The sequence below is a fragment of the Malurus melanocephalus genome, unplaced genomic scaffold, assembly GCF_030028575.1.
Source record: "Malurus melanocephalus ecotype Western Australia unplaced genomic scaffold, MMel_1.1 scaffold_922, whole genome shotgun sequence".
Classification (NCBI taxonomy): Eukaryota; Metazoa; Chordata; class Aves; order Passeriformes; family Maluridae; genus Malurus; species Malurus melanocephalus.
The window spans coordinates 34302-51522 of NW_026624154.1; the positions used below are offsets into that span (position 1 = coordinate 34302).

The window sequence follows — 17221 nt, forward strand, 5'->3', positions numbered from 1 at the left end:
ATTCAATAGTTAAACTTAGGCAATGAAGATCCTGTTCTTGCACAAAATGAAAGGAAGGATTTAATAAATGCTCCATTTCAGGGTTTATGTATTTATGAGAATTAATAAGGATTATCACTGCTTCATGTTCCAGGGCAATCAGATAAAAGCTGCCTTTGACACTGACTATCCTGACAGTAAAGCAAGGGCAGTGCCCAGCCTGGATTATAGAACTGGGAGTGTAGCAGCCAAGACCATGTGGGTAACTAGATCCAAAGACTCAGCAGGGCCATCATGCCAGATCCTAAGATTCATAATTCTGGAGCACGTCCAGGGGAGAGCCACTGGTTGCAATGGAACAGTATTAGATTAGAACTAATAGAAATCGGATTGTGCTTGTGACTTTTGTTCAACATGGACCTCAGCTAGTTTTAGCATCTTGTTAAGCCCATATTTAAAGAGAACCATCACATTTGCACATATCCAAAGAGAAAAACCATCACATTTGCAGACTATGGAGCCCCATGGATTGTGACATGAAGGGTAGATACAAACTAATTGAATCATCCTTTCTGTGCCTTAGCTCCCACAAAAGGRCAAACCTGCAGAGCTCAGAGGCAGATGTTTGCACTCAGGTATTCTGGGCAATCAAAACTTACCATCTACGTAGGGAGCACCTTCGGACAGCTTGCTGAAGCTTACGCCGTGGGCCATAATGCTGTAGCTTCTTCTGGCTTTATTGGCAAAAGTAACCAGAACCGTATCTCCCACTTCGGCTTTTATAACAGGACCTTACAAAACAGAGTGAGGGAATGTATTAGAAAGACTACTCTAACATATTTCCACCAAAAAAAGAGGGCTGAGTAGCAAATGTGCTGGAGGGCAAYGTACTAAATTCCCCTCTCAGTCCAAGTGGTTCTACATGCAAACCTGATGCAATGACAGGAGGAGAAAATATTCACTGTACCWAGTATTCCCAGGTGCTTCATATCCTCTGACCAAATCTTCTTACTGAATGTGGCGTCAGTATATCCCACATAGYGAACTTTCCAGTACTGCCCTCCTATTCTGTCAGTCCCTTGTGTGAAATACGTTGCAGATTCACTGTGGAATTGGTAAATTGGACTGGTTAAAAATTGAAGATTCAAGCAGAACCTTTCATTTCAGGAGAAATTACCCCCATTTACTAATCTGCACATGTTACTTTTCACATGCACAAGTTTCTTTTCTAGCACATGAAGAAAGGTATCACTGGTTTGAATTAGTTAACAAATTATACATTAAACTTYTATGTTTAACCCTGATTTACTTAGGGACACAGCTATATCAACTTACCTTAGGGCAAGAACTGTGCACAACGTGTCTCTAATCCTTGTTGGCTTTTCTGGGAGACACAATAATGCAATTTGTCTCCATCAGTAATAACAGGGGGGAAATTCTGCCACTGTGGCACCTCTGAACTGCACTGATTGTAAGTGTGAAAGCTGCCTCAAGAGTTTTGATGAAGGGTCATTAACTGTGTTGAACTTGGCTTGCCTCACTTTCCCCATGGATTTTATGGAGTAARATAAGCATCCAGAAGCATCATGGTTATGCATCTAGCTTCCTGAAAAGGCTGTTTAAATTCATTCCTCCCTGCCCCTTTCAATTAAAATTAATGACAGTGCAGGACCTAGCCCTGGTGAATCACTGGGGCAGTGTCACACAGACTCCTGAAATTAAAGCACAACAGGTGTTGACAAGAAACCTTACCTGCCAGTGGTGTTCAAACCCTGCCCAGTAAATTTATCATAACCGTCAGGTCCATAATTCCAGAGCACTTCTTCAGCAGCGATGTAATATCTTCTCTTGTGACTGATTGGTGAAGAGTGAGACAGGTTTTTTTGGCAGATCTGAACATCATATAGCGCCTCCATGCCACCTGGGAGGAGAAAGAGTCTGGAGACAGAGTCCCTGACCAGCTGCAGAGTCAGCAATCTCATGGATACAAATGCACATTCAAAACTCTCTGGAAGCTTCATGGATTTGTAATGTTTACTAGAGTAAATTTCTATTTCAAAATACATTCTCTGCCTGCAGTGGGCCAGATGCCAACACCCTTCTTCTGCAAGGTGGTGCTTTATGCAACAGGTGAAACCCACTGACATCAATGACACTCTTTAGTGGACTTATTTACTCAATTTCTTAATCTGCGTAAGGATGGTAGAATGATTTTGGAGGTCAGAGTGCTCCCAGAAATCTGCAAAATGGCATCTTCTCTCCCTGTCTTTCATTGAAATGCGGATTGGTTATGTTATTTCCACCGAATGTATTTGTTGCTTGACAGAATCAAGTCTGTTTTTCCAGATGCAAATCCCACTGAAATCAATGTGTAAGGATTCTCCCATCTTATCTCTGCTATGATGACACCTAGTTTATGACACATGCTTTTGGGGTCTCACACCACACAGGTATCACAACATCAAATCAAGTATCACMATCAAATTTCTGCACATAATGGTTTCTGAAAACACTGCCATATTTTGCCTAATTTCCAAAAAGCTTTAAGTGTTCAGCTGGCATGGCTCGTTGTTTATGTGCAAATACTTATCTACAACAAAACTGGTGATGAAAGCTCCTCTCATTGCCCATCAAAATCTCGGGTTTTCCTAGGAAGCATGGTGACAGTGCTGGGTCTAGCAATTCTTCCTCACATGAGTTACCCAGCCAAGTCATTCATACTAGCTGAAGATCTGGCCCAGCATGTATAATTTCTGCTGGTGACTAAACTCATATTCATGATGTTTATCCGGTGAAACAGTCACAAAGTGTTCCAAAGTCACCAAAAAAGTGTCAAATCCTGCCTTCGCTGGAAACATCTCCCAGTTTTCTCTTCCAGACATAGCAGAGGTTGATGAGGGAGGTCTCTAGCATCGTACCTCGTAAATGCTCGTTAACCTGGCACGTTATCAGCCACCTCCCGGGGCTCCCAGGATTCATCTCCGCCGTGATGAATGTCGCCGGGAAGAGACCGACGACATCTGCTCTCTGGTCTCTGCTGGTGAAYGTGTGGCCGTAGAAATAAGCAGCATGGATATCTATCTCGCTTCCCATGCCAAACAGGTGCCAGGACATGGGAGTGTCAGCACACATCTCCAAGCCRGGGAGATTGCCGTATATATAACCGTTAATAGCTAAAAACAAAAGTATGAGACTTCATGAGAGGTGAACGAAAAGTGTCAAGTGCCTCTGATCCCATTTTTCTAAGGATGGTCCTTTCCCAGCCCACAAATGGGATGTTCACTCTAAGTAAGGCCTTCAGAGGCTCCTGGATAAAGAATAGCATTTTGAACATACATCTTACTGCTCTGGATGATCAAATGCCCAAATTGTCTGTCTGTATCTGTGAAAAACTTCCTGGGCAATATCAAGATGTTGTAAAGGCCAAGTCATCACCAAAAAGGCCTGATAACGARGTTAACTTGTTCTGCAGCTATTTAGCATGGCTGAAATCTATTTCCTCTTACTCTGAGTCATAAATATGCCATTATATGCCAGGCTCAAGCAATTTGGATCTGAAAATTATATCAGCCAAATCAGTGTAGTCAGCTCTCTCTTCCTCAGCTTCCACATCTGATAATGTTTCAGGATGYTAGGAGAATGAGGCTCTTATTTTGTGAAATATTTGATTTCCTAGGCTCTCTGGAACAACCAAATATGCAGAAATACCTGGAATTAACTTTTTATAACCGATGTCTAACTAACACAAAGTACCAGTGGCCAATATATCTGTGAAGGGCAGGAGTGGTTGTACCAGCCAGCCCACCACCCACCAGCCCTTTGGGAATTCTTTCAGTATGTGTATCTCAAACTACTCTACAGCTTTCTTTGCTCTTTTTGCAGCTGGACAAAAAAATAGCTTAAATCTGCTGCCTAAGATAAAATACTAAACAAATGTCAGAGGTRGGCATGAAAGCCAAATCTCCTTTCTGCAAGCCAGTGTGTCATGCTGTATTTAGGGAGAGGTTTTTATCAACACAGTACTTGACCATTCCAACCCATCCCTTGCTGACACAGATAAAGGAGGGACACCATAGGGGACAGAAAGTCCCACTGAATTGAAAAGAGCCTGGTCACAGCTCTAGGTCCCCATCTGTTTCAAAGTCCTTCTCACCATGCATTCGGTTGCTGGTCTGGAAACCTTCATCCTCTTTGTCAACTGTGTCTGGTTCTAAGCAGAAGGTGTTTATATTCTCATCGAGGTACCAGCTGAAGTTTTCATCTACAATGCTAAACATCAGGGCAAAAGCATTAGCAGCACCAGTCCCTTCTATTGTGGTCTCATCTGCAGTTCCTAAATTGCAAACGAAAAGGAGAGTGATAAAAAAAGCCTTGGAGAGGATTGAATTTAAAACTGACARTATCCTTGGAGCACTCAGGGAAATACAGTGCTTTGCCCACTGGATGAATCTACAGAGCAGGATGAATCTCACCTAATTTTGCTCTTCTAAGACATTTTCACCCCCCTCCAACAAACTGTGAACAGAGGAGTGCCTCCAGATGGCAATTCATCTAAGTCAAGCTGATATTTCAGTATCCCTTTGATCTGACATGASAACAAGTACCTGCCAATATCTGTTGCCCCTTTCCTTCCTCTCTGGCCCATTACACCAAACCCTTTCCCTTAGTCAGGCTTAGTCTGTGTTCCCTCACAGTGAGCCGTGTCATGAGCTGGATCTATCCAGAAACCAGTGACTCATGGGTTTTTGACAAGGAATTAAGGAGCAGTGAGGGGCAGCTTGCATGGAAGACAATGGTGAACCAAACCCCCAGAGTGGCCCTCTAAATGCAGCTCACTCTGCTCACAGGCTAACAAGGAATCCATCAGAGTTATCTAGGACTAGATAYTTAAAGTTAAAAAGGCTGAAGACAGGATGAACAGAATCTATTCCAGCTAAGTCCAGTGTCATTATCCCAGTGTCTGTTTGGGTAGCAACCTGAATCTAAAGGACAGGTGATACTGAGTAGTTTGTTATTATCCACTGGCAGGTATGGATTTCATCCAATCATCCAGCCTATCTCTGATGCCATGAGCCCTTCTCTTCCTCTGCCTTCTATGGGAGGGAGCTGAGAGCCTTGCTGTGGGTCCTGTGTCCACCACCTCTGGCTGGAGGACTGGAGCAGTAACATCATGTAGGTATCTGCCTTCGTGAATACAAGGCCAAACATGTGGACAAGCTGGCCTTTCAGGCGAGGATTATTTGGAATATCTCCTAGCTTCATGTGTTGGTGCAGTTACCAGCTCAGTGTCACTTATTCAGTTCTGCGGATTTCAAAGGCTCTTGAGGAGAATGAAAGTCTGAGACATTCCAATTGTGTGAGTTAAGCTGGAAACCAGGCCTGTCCTTTCCACACTGAAGTCTTTCTCTTCTTCATCTATAGAACCTGTTTCACTTAGAAGTACTGTGTATAAAATCAGGGCTGCATAAAATTTTGTGTTCTGGGGTTACTGAAAGGAGGTGGCAGAGGGGGAGTCATTACCACCTCCCCCTACCTGTGCCCAGAGGGAGAGATGGCAATGGCTCAGCTGATAAAGAGAAGGGGGCTGGTTCATGATGGCTCCAGCACAACATTAGCAGGCTGTAAAGTGCACAGGACAGGCTGTTCAGTGCACATCCACGTATGGCTGTGAAATATAACTTGTAAATAAAAATAAATACATATTCTGTATGTGGGAAAATTTGCAAACATTGGGATGTCAAATATGTTTGGCAAATGCCAAAGTCACCCGCCCAGCTCTAATTTAATTTCCTGAGTGATGGGTCCTTTGTGATGAGTTTTCAGTTTCATCCTGAAACAACCCCAGTTTCAGAACATTTATTTTTAGTCTCGGCCACGACAGGGTGGGCACAGAGCATGCTGCAGTCCCTCCACCAGCCGAGGCAAATCTATGGTGAAGCCAAAGGGGAGCAGAAAGGGAGTTGTCCCAGAGCTACAATACCTACCCTGGGATGCTCCTGGAATGGCCCATCTATTCCTTGCCCCTTTTTATGGGCTATGTAGGGATAGACTCTAGACCATCATGTTTATACCTGTAAGCAAAAATGACTGTTAAGATGCCAAGCTTGGCAGAGGGGCTTGCTCTATGAGTGCTTCTAGCTCAGTACCTTTTTTACACACCAGCAGAGGCCCAATTAAACCAGATGCAATATCTCTTGGTGTGTCAATGTGAGAATGGTAAATCCAAGTCAAGCAGTTTGAGTCTGCCAAAGTTGGGGAATAATCTTTCCTTACTGGCCATGTGTATGTGTAATTTCCRCCGGGAACAACAAAGTCGTCTTCTTTGCTTTTACCGCCAGTTCCATCAGGGTAAAGTGCTCCTAATACATAAAAAGGAAAAAGGAAGCYTTTAGCCATCCCTTAGCTGGTTTTGTTAAATAAATGTGTAATTGTTCYATTTTAACATGTATTTATAAAGTAATAACAGCACTCAGAAATACACAATCGCTGAGAAATTATGAAAAAACCTCAGAATTTCTGTCAATCTCACCACAAAAAATATTGGGAGTTAAAATCCATTTTTTAACAGTAGACAAAGCTTTAAAACTTCATTAATTTGCTCTATTTTTTTCCTAGTCTCTTTACTCTTATCAGTCATCTMGAATTTTGTCATCTAACAGTGTGTATTTTTTCAAATAAAACAGAGTACTGACTGTAGACAAATCCACACAATTCTCTAACAAAAATACACATGCATAGATCTGGGATTCTGAAAATTAGATCCTGCCTGTTATATGCCAAGAGAGAAGATGACATTTAGTTACAAGAACTCCATCCATTCAAATAGACTAGAGGTAGAAGGAAGGAGGGAAGATGTTTGGGTGACTTACAATTCAGAAAAATAACTCAAGCAAAAAGGCCCATCTAACCTGTTTCAGTACTGGATTTATCCCAGGTGTCGAAAGTTTGTGGCAAAATGTTTTAAGAAATGAGGCTGTTCCTGGTTTTAGTCATCAGCTGCAATTGCTGATGAGTTTATGAGAGGGTGTTCTAAAGTCCTCTGATGTCAATGTCAATAACAATAAATATTTGGATAGACTTGTASCCATGATATTAGTTACTCCAGGGGAAAAGAGGGAAAAAGGCAAACCAGCTTTTACCTTCAGAGTCCTTGTCATAGAAGACCCCATGTGGATGCACAGAGTATGGGCGGGAAGCAAAGTTTTTTAGATGGATGATAAAGACATCCTCTTCTTCTGCTTTCAGGACCGGCCCAAGGAACCCCAGCCATGCTGCTTTGGGGATCTCCTGGGAGTAAGTGCCATCCGTGAATTGCCTAAAAATAGCCTTTTTGTACACACGTCCTATCCGGTGGGCTCCTCTTGTTGYGTACACACTTGCAAACCTAGAGTTGGGAAGGAAAAATTTAAGACGCAGTAAATCTACCTTCAGAGCTGATCAGATAAACTGCTGCTYGCAGTGCAGATAAATAGTTCCCTGGGACACATCACGCAGCTGGTGGAATTAAAGCTCAGGAGCACATCAGGACAGGGCTAGCAGGGCCCAAGCCCCTTTCTGTGCTGTAACAACCCCCGCAGCTTGCAGGTCCAGTCTTTAGCACACTTGCTGCAAGTCAAGTCTCAAGCCTCAAGCTGCTCTATTTTAATAGCTTCTCCCTCTTTTGAAGGTTTGAAACCTCAGCTCTGAAAGCATGACTGTTCAGAAGGAAAATAAAACCAAATTAAGATTTTTCAAAAGCCAATTACAGAGATTCTAATCAACCAGCTCAACTCCCTGGAAGAGTAGCATTTAATGTGTTTTGAATGAAATGTGTAACTTCCACATTCCAGAGTCTGTGTTTATAGCAACTTCAAGTGATGAAGAACCCAGCATAGGGTCAGTGGTTAACATATTATAGATTCTAAATACCTGCTCCCTTAGAAGCCTAAATTGCATTTGCAGTCTAATATCATCCAGCTCCATACTCCAGCCACTGGTTCCAGCCAAGTTCTCCCTCAGATCAAAAGATCCACATACCATCAGAAACTCCTTTCCTATGCAGGCACTTACATAAGTTTTAATTAATTGACTAGATTGCCTCCTACCCTTCTTCTGGACAARCCAAGCACACCAACATTCTTTATGCCACAAATCTTTCGCAAAGCTCTTTTTTGAAAGCAAATATTTCTCTGTCTCTGTTGAAATCTGAACACAAGAACTCACGCAACAGGCAGGTAATATTCCAGCTAGGGCCAGACATGCTACCAGTCAATATTTCCTACATTAYTGAGCATCAGTTTTGCCCTTTTAATTATAACATCATGCTGATGACCCATGTTCATCCTGTGATGAAATAAAATCCATTTTTCAATCTTCTCCAGGTTACAGCAGGTAAATATGATACACAGTCTTTCTCCCTAATTGTTACACTCAATGAAGGCAGAAATTAAACACTTTACTACACAACAAGCAAGGATTGTATGATTGTATGACCAATTTCACCATAAAAATATTTTTATTTTGCTCCATGAGCTTTTTCATCCCCTRAAGATTGTTTGAACTTTCATGCTTCCTAAAAAACTCATTAAAAAGTTGAAAAACATTTTACTGAAGTATCACTGGCAGAAATATAGCAATTTCATATTTATTGTGAGGTTTTTGACTGGTCAGTTTGCTTCCTTAACCAATTTTGTTTAGATTCTTTTGGGAAGTGCCAGCAGCCAAAGTGGTGGATGTCACATAAGTTGAAAGRTATGATTTGCTTCAAGTTCTTCACCACAAAGTCCACTACTACCTCTACCCAAACCTTTCTATGATTCTGTGATTTCTGTGACACCATAACCCATAACATCCCCCACCTGTGGTCATTATGCCACCATGATCGCTGTCTTAAATAGAACCCTTAAGTGATCCAAATATAAAAGCCTCCAAAAGCTTTTTTCATTTGAAAAGTGTGCCAAAAGTTTTGGCAGAAATTAAAGCTGCCAATGATAGGGCTGCAGCAGAAAYAGTAGAGTAGGATGGAGAGGAAGGGACAGAACCTTCTCATTCTTCTTCYTCACAGAATAATGTATGCTGKATAAATRCACCCCAAAAACATGGTTAAGGAAYGAGTTCCCAAGAAATCTGGATTTTCAGTGAACTAGMAGGTCTGTAGTAGCTGTCTCTGCACACAGCAATACCTGGCAAGTCACATCACATTCACCAAGAGAAGGTACTTTTCATTGCCTGGGGGAAAGAGCTGCTACCAGAGCCTTTATCCCAGGGTGGGAGCTGGTGTTGTAGGAGTGTAAATGCACATGCTTCTTTATCTCATGGCAATGTATTAATGTGGCTATGTCCTAATTCGAATTATTAATTGATTTTTTAAAAGGTTTAGAAGACATTTTCTCTAGAAATATATCAACCAGATTTTCTCTGAAAATCCCTATTTTCAGGGGATATTTTCATCAGCTTTTTTTCCAATTTCTTCAGCCACCAACTATTTTGGTGTGGTAGCATCATGCTTGCCCCATGATAACAGTGCCTTTATGTCCAGACAACGTTGCACTCTCTCCCATAGCACCCCTAGGATACACTGTTTCTTCTGAAGAAGAATTACACCCCAGAAAAATGCACTTCTTAGTCAGTCTTTGTTAAATGCTTCACATGAGCCAAGGTCCTTCAAATGCATAGATTGGGATCGCAAAATGTAGTTAGTTATCAAAGTTCAAGAAATTACCATGAGAAAACCCTCTAGGCTTAGGCATTGGAGACTTTCTCAGTGCTCAAAGCCAAGCAATAATATCTGGATCTGTGCTTGCCTCCTACTTAAAGCCATCTAGAAGTCAGGAAAAGAAGTGTTTTTAGTGGCAGCTCTCTGAAAGGAGGACTATTCAAATGAGTATTAGCTGCAGCCAATCACAGTGTAGGCAATGCTTTGAGTGTGCTGAGATTTATTTTCCAGCACATCCTTTTGATTACCCTCAGTACTGGAAACAGAGCACTCTGGCTGTTGTGAGTCCCATTCKAGGTGCCCAGGCTGACCCATTCCCTGCAGGAGGATTTTGGAGGCCCACTTCAGCCTTCCCAAGGTGCTGGTAGCTCCCTGCCTCTTTACAAGTGTAGCTGCACATTACAGGGCTTAAGGTCCTTTTGCACAAGGAATGCCCACACTGGAGCTAATGCCAAAATGTTTCCTATCTGTCATTATTCTTTTGTCACAAGAAGACAAACCTTCTCCCTGCCTCTTCATACCTCCCTGCTTACTTCAAGCTGCTTCATCCTCCTGGTAGCTTTGTGATATTGCTGTCTGAACCTCTTCCATCTGTCTGATCTTGTGCAGAGGTCAGAACTGCTCCTCTACATTTTAACTATCTCCCTCCAATTCAGTTATCAGCCTGTACTTCAGATGAGTAAAGTCATGCTCAGACAGCCTTTCTTCCTACAGTAAAGGGGAATATTCCATCCTCTGGGGCAGTACCAATGCAAGCTTCCTAAATTCCCTCCTTCATCTCCTGCAGTCAGGCCAATCTTGAGGTTACCTGTAGAGATAAGCAGGCTTGCAAATCAGGGCATAAAAAAATCTTGTTCACACTAAGAAAGCAAATCCTGCCTTGATTTGTGTGTCTGATTTAATTTTGGTGCTTGCTCCTCTCAGCACTTTCAAAGCTCCAAGAAATGTTGGCAATGCACCTGAGTGGAACAGGGAATGATTAACAGGGAACTAACTCTAATCCTTTAAAATAAATGTAAGCATAATCATAGACATCCAGTTCCCTGCAATGACAAGCAATATAACTCTTCCACAGAGAGAAAAGGTAGAACAAGAGTGCCATGTAGAATCTACTTCAAATTGAGACTAAACATGCAGATAATCTGCCATCTCCAGGTACGGCCATGAGTTAGGATAGGACCATGAGTGAAGTGTAATTTCTACACCCATTTATTTTATCAACAGAAGTGATTCACCATAATTTTTACTGTGTCCTGTTACCTTTGATCTGAAGGCTACAACCTAACAGAGGTTTTGTTTTCTAAGAGGCACTCTATGAGCACTGTGTTAGAGGGAGCAGTAAGGAAAGGAAAGACACCTCGTGCATGGCCAAGCTCTTCAGTAGACTGGAGGCAGATCATCACTGATACAATTTCTGTGCCTCCTGAATTTGTTTGCTGCTGTAATCACCACTGAGTGCCAAAAAACAGCACTCAGAATAMCTGCTAGATGTGGAGTCCCAGATTTTCTCCTGTGGTTAACACTCCCAATAACTACCGTACACTGGGTGTGTTCAGTAAGCAAATGCAAAATCCTTTTAATTGTCGTAGTTCCACTAAAGTCCCATACACTTTACACTTGTAACTACTTAAACACCCATCTTTATGGGTTTATTACCTAAAATCTGTAGATGGTAAAACCTTCCTTACTCTCTACCCTCTTTATGAATTCTAGGTTTGAATTAAAAGCTTTTATTTCCCTAAAGTTCCTGATTTTTCCTGTGGCTGAAGAAAGCCAGGACAGTGCCAGGACAGTGCCAGGACAGKGCTCCYGACTGCCCCAATTGTTTTAACSCCTGGGTCATGTAACGTGGTCAGAGTAACCCTCTGCTAAACCATGACACCCATGCTCAGACCAGGGCAATGTCTGTGCTTGAGGGATGGCCGGTGAAGGGGGACCAGAGGTGCCAACTCACCTTCCTAGAAACTGCCCTGACCACAGAGCATCAAACAACAGAGCAAGTTGAGTGCTCTCRAATGGCAGAGACAGAAAGCTCTCAAAGGATATTTTAGGCTTTTTCTGACCCACATGAGTCATAGAGGTCAATAAAATCCATAAAATTTTAGGTGAGGTGTCACCCGTATGGTATGATGGTTTCCCTCCGACAATAAACTTGCCCCTGAAGTCAGTAACAAAGCTCCTCTCAGGCTTCATTAGAGCTGGGATTCACCCAAAATGCCCTTTTGATGTTGACCCTTCCCACCAYGATCATCTCTGCTGTTGCAATTGGGTTATTTGGCTGCATACTGACTCAGCCATTAGTGTAGCACCTGTGACTACAGTTTCACGTCATTTCTCTGGGTGGGATCTCCTCGTAAGCAAATTGCACAARCCGTGTTTGATGCTGTGKTAACAAAAAACACCCCTTAGTGTTRGTGGGTGCAGGACTTGGCCCAGATAAATGCAAGATTGGTGGCCTAAAGAGAAGGGATGAGCTGCTACATCAGGCAAAACTTACTAACATCTACCACCAGCAGAGCAAGATTTMAGTGTCCATCATATAAATTAGTATCAAATTTATTTAAACAGATTATCAACTAAGCTTTAATCCTGAGGGCTGAGCCTCAGTGGGGACAGAATGGCTGGTAGATGTCATGACACAACACCTAGGGGTATTATCCTCTYGAAAGGCTATTTTCCATGTGATCATTAAAAAAAGCAGAAAGCATTCAAGCTCATCCTCTTACAGCAGCAATACCCATGCCCTAACGCACAAAGTCTTGCTGAGATCTGCAACATTGACAGCACCTTGCACCCTGGTGTCTAGTCCAGCATGGTTTAATGATGATTCCACCAATTATATCATGTGGGAAGGGATGCTGACCACCTTTGCAGGTCACCTRTGCTCAGTGGCCATTATTTGGATCTGCGATTTCCAAAGCCCTGTGTACTTCAGAGAAGGTAAATTTAATTTTTGAAGGGAAAACAGAGTGGAATGTCTTGGTTTCACTCATAACACTCCGTATTACGAGAATTAGCAGAACAGYTTGAGGCCTCAATTAGACAAGAAAAAGGGCAGAGGTGAACATCCTCATTAGTCTCTTTACTTTAAAAGTAGTGATGTTCAGCAAGATAATTATTCTGTGCAAGCAGGAGGCTGCCTCTGGAGCACTGCAGTAAGAAGGCATAATAAAAATTATCATCCAAGCAGAATRGTTCTGCTAAGACAGGGCTCATTTGGGCTAATCAACTCTGATGAGAGGCAGTCTTTTCAGCTCACACCCAGGCAGGTTCTGATGCAGCACTGGGATTCCTGGCTCCAGAGCAGCTCATTCAGCACCAGCACAAYGGGAACTGTGCAGCATAGTGGTGTCTGGTGCCAGAATTGACTCACCTGATTATCAGCCCCATGCCCCAGCTACCAAAGCCTCCTTTATCCTCTTTACTACTGAAAACTAAAGGTTGAGGAAGATATTATTGACTTTGGCAAACAACATTGAAAATAATCTCTTAAATGTCACTATCTGTTCCAGGTAATGTAACACTTTCCATTGCACACTTGCTAATTCAGGATTTTCTTAGGTACTGAAGAATAAGTGGTTTCGATTATATCTCTGTGGATTAGCTGGAATCAAAGGCAACATTCCTTTCTGAGTGTGCACCAATTCTTTTAAAGATAATCAGCTTGTCTGCAACCTCTTTATCTTCACTTCCTTCTCAGTAAAACTGGGATGGTGCCCCATCAGATGGGTGCTGTGAGGATCCTTCACAAGGTGAGAAGTGCCAGGCTCAGCGAACCTGAGTATTGCTGCTTGCAGAACACAGCTGGCTCAAAATGCGTTCCTATCCCTACCTGTAAACTGATCCTTAAACTTTGCTTATGGAGCTACTCTTTTTATCATATCCATAGGAGCCAATTAATTCGCTGARAAGAGTTATTATACTGCCTTAAATTTACATTGGAGATTATCCTAAAGAGCTGAATAGWCAAAATAGCTATTACTGGTTCACTATTTAACCCACATGCTTATGCAGACACTCTCTTATTCCAGAATACAGCACTTTATGCTGGCTTAACTCAATACAGTTTAACAATGGAGTAAAATTAAAAAAAAATCACTTAATTCTTCTGCATATAGGAAGTTCATGACAAACATCTACCCCGCTTTGAATGTATAGTCTACATTAAAATCCTCTGTGGGTAAACCTTTTGGAATTAGCATTCTGTAATTATTGCACTGCAGTGATGACTGAAGAYGTAAGCTGTCTTTGTGCCTGTCTTGCCATTTTGTACAAAGAATTGCATTTGTGTCACAGAGTTAAAAGCAAATGGGCCATTTGATGTTCAGGGAGCACAAAGTGCAGACAGCCTTAAAAGTACAATTTACAGAACAGATTCCARTCTCTCTATGGTATCTCTCTATCGAATATCTCTCCATTGAAGCAGATTTGTAAGCAGCTGCTCTTCAGTTAAAGATGAACTATTCTATAGTGAGAGATCTTCTAGTTTAGTGAGTGGAGAAARTTCTCCTCTGCTATAAAGACTAGGAAAGTGGGAAATTCAGGTATTTAACAGAAATTAAAAATAACCCTGCCAGTAAAGCTTGTTTTCATTGGCTGGGAACAAACTCTTACACTTAACTCTACCAATAAAGGTAACACCTATTGACTTGGATGCTATGTGGGACCTCTAGCTATTAAAACTTTAAGCATTAATTTGTGCTGAAAAATAAAACTCTTTCTTGCCTCCTTGTGACAAAATAATTTCTTCTTTGAAATTCATCTGAGAGTGATTCTGAAATTACTGGCAACTAGAGACATGTCCAGGATTGCTTGGGATTTCCTGAAAAGTCAGAAAGTACATTTCCATTTCTAACTTCTGGCACGCAACATCTAGCTCCCAGTGAGCTTCCAGGACCTCCTCACTCACAGTTTCCATTCCAATCCCAAGTCTAGACTCAGAAGAAGGACCCCCAAAATACCTCTTGTGTCAAAAATATCAATTAAATGTTAAAAATGTTCCCACATATTTGAAGCCCATGATGTAAGAATTAATGGTTCAAAACTAAAAGAATCAATTGTGATGTAAGAAAAATATTTTTAACAATGAAGGTGGTAAAAGAGCAGCACACATTGCCCAGAGAGGTGGTGGATGTGCCATCCCTGGAAGTATTCAAATTCATATTGGACATACCTCTGAGCAACCCGAGCCAGCTGTGAATGTCCCTGAGCATGGCAGGGGAGGTGAACAAGATGACCTTTAAAGGCCCTTCCAACCCAAATCATTCTTTAGAGAGGCACCAGGGAATGGAGCCATCTCCACCCAATGTCCTGCTGCACGAGGAACACACAGCCAGCCCAGCAGTGTGGACACGAGAGCAAACAGCTGTTTTCGTTGGCCAAGGCATGATCCAGCACAGCGCTCACCCACAGTCTCCAGTTTCAGAGATCACCAGGAATTCTTCTGACCATTCACTGTTGTGTATCTAAAGYACTTCCCTAAACAGATTTCCAAAATGGAGAAATGGAGGTCCTCACAGTTGCATAGACTGCATGGATGGAGGGACTTGTATCTCATTTGTAGGTACTACACACATCTGAATTTCACAATATCAGATAAGTTTTCTGACTTTCATCAGGGAGAATTCTTAAAATCTTTTGCCAGTTAAACAGAGTTTTGTGTCTTATTGTAAAGAGCTGTGCTTGGTTACAGCAAAGTTGCTGTCTGCTTTTCAATATCAAGTCCCAGAGATATCTCCATCTCCATGAAACACACAGAGGGGATTTGGAGCCCATACCTGACACTTTTTAGATAAACATAATTTTATTAACATCCCCTTCAAATACACACTATCACCTTGCTTAATCAACCACAATGGAAGAGAAATCAATCAAAGTCTACTCTTGATGCTGAAATCCCACCTTTGACAACATCATCAGAATAAAAACAAGGAAAAGGCTGTATTAAGACATTTGCAGCAAYGTTAACCGCATTAACCAATTTTGTCTTGGAGCTGTTGGTGCATGTCCAGCTTATCAAAGCCCACAGTCACTTACTTGTCCTCTAAGAGGCTTTGCCCCGTGATCAGGTTTTTCCCAGATGGTGCATAGTCCCAGTTCTCTTCCACAATCCCGAGGTAGTAAGTTCTGGTCCTTGCTTGCACCGCTGCCCACAGCCAGAGGAAGCCCAGGGCGCAGAGGCGGCCGCCGCGCTGTGCGGGAGGCATTTGTGGTGGCGATGCGAGGATGGCACAGGCAGCAGCAGGATCACCACAGGCAGCTCACCCCTCCCTCCCTCCCAGCTCTCAACAAGTTATAAATAAGGAAGGGACAGGCAAAGCTCCTCCTTTTCAGCAGGTTAGGACGGGGATAGGTAGAGAGCCAGGCTATGCAGAGCAGGGAGAAGGTTGCTGTCATGGCAGGACCTTTGCCAATCCTTTGGTGAGTGAGTAAATTACTCATTTACCTGTCCAGGCTAGAGCCAGTTGGTGGTTTTTAGCTTGGATGCTTTTTAGTCCTCCTTTTTCCAGACTAGGTGATAGGGCATATTGGGGCAGACGAGGGATTGGTGGTTTTGAGATCCCTGTAAAAAAACCTTAAAAAAATTTATTTTAACTTCTTTATAATTTCTGAGATTTCTAAAGATAGCAACTTGTTGCGTTCATTGTTTTTTTTTTTTCGATGATGTAACACTAAGTTATAACCCACATCATCAGAGACAGCAAGAAATTGGCCAGTACCTCTCCAATTTCTAGCATTTTCTGATCCATTTATTAAGACTGCAAGTGATTCGAATATATTCAGTCTCAGAGTGCCCAGAATCAGGCCTCTTTTTACAAGCATCCCTGGAAATTAGAACCCTTATAAAGTCTTTCCATTTGGACAGCTAAGAATTGARGCATACAAAGATCACCCTTTTATTAACCTTGGTAATTAACATGCCCACGTAGCTCTCTAGAAAATCACTCCCTCCCTTTATAGCTTAACTCCTCTAAGAGCATATCTGTGTTACCATCTTGGCAAAGCCTAGTGTAAACATACATTTGACAGGATTGGATATTCTAAATCGCTTAGGAAACATCCCCAAAAATATCACCCAGGTGACAWGACATTTTGCAAAATCATGCATCTCTGTTCCTAATTACAGACATAAAAAAAAGTTGCAGTTCTGCAATACAGTTCTTGAGACTCATTGCAAGCTTTAAGAGTTGTGAAATTCCCCTTTCAGGTCCAGAACCATCTCACTTCTGCCTGTGGAAGCTAATGGTTATCCATGATGAGGGGTACAGGAGGCTTGGCAAGTGGATTTGGAAGTCACAGGTTTAATGCTGTCAGCCGAGACGTAACTCAGTGATGTGAATGATATTTTATGTGGCAACCATGTGAGGTTCACCCTCTGGCACATGGCAGTGATGGCTGCACGTACTGCCAGCTGTGCCATGCTGAGCTACTCTGTGCTCACTGGGGTGTGGGTGTCTCYGATGTCACAGAAAATAACTCAAAAAACCAGGTGCTGTTCCTAGCAGCCCAGCTCCAGGCACCTGGACCTTGACAGATCTCATCGAAATT

General features: G+C 42.3%; 1 protein-coding gene across 4 annotated transcripts in view; it reads right to left on the reverse strand.

Moving 5' to 3' along the window:
• The window catches only part of HEPHL1 (hephaestin like 1), a 34143-nt gene extending 18183 nt beyond the window's left edge, over positions 1 to 15960 (reverse strand). The window contains exons 1-8 of one of the 4 annotated variants that reach the window (XM_057386148.1): positions 15710 to 15960; positions 7119 to 7363; positions 6126 to 6338; positions 4133 to 4312; positions 2898 to 3152; positions 1732 to 1900; positions 947 to 1083; positions 639 to 770 (exon numbers count right to left, since the gene is read on the reverse strand). In XM_057386148.1, the coding sequence (XP_057242131.1) occupies positions 639 to 770; positions 947 to 1083; positions 1732 to 1900; positions 2898 to 3152; positions 4133 to 4312; positions 6126 to 6338; positions 7119 to 7363; positions 15710 to 15879 (1501 nt within the window). In that variant the 5' untranslated portion in view covers positions 15880 to 15960. Of the gene's footprint in view, positions 1 to 638; positions 771 to 946; positions 1084 to 1731; positions 1901 to 2897; positions 3153 to 4132; positions 4313 to 5963; positions 6032 to 6125; positions 6339 to 7118; positions 7364 to 15709 lie in introns of those variants that run through there. The other 3 variants (XM_057386149.1, XM_057386150.1, XM_057386151.1) reach the window with 3 other exon arrangements.
• Positions 15961 to 17221: the final 1261 nt, after the last annotated feature.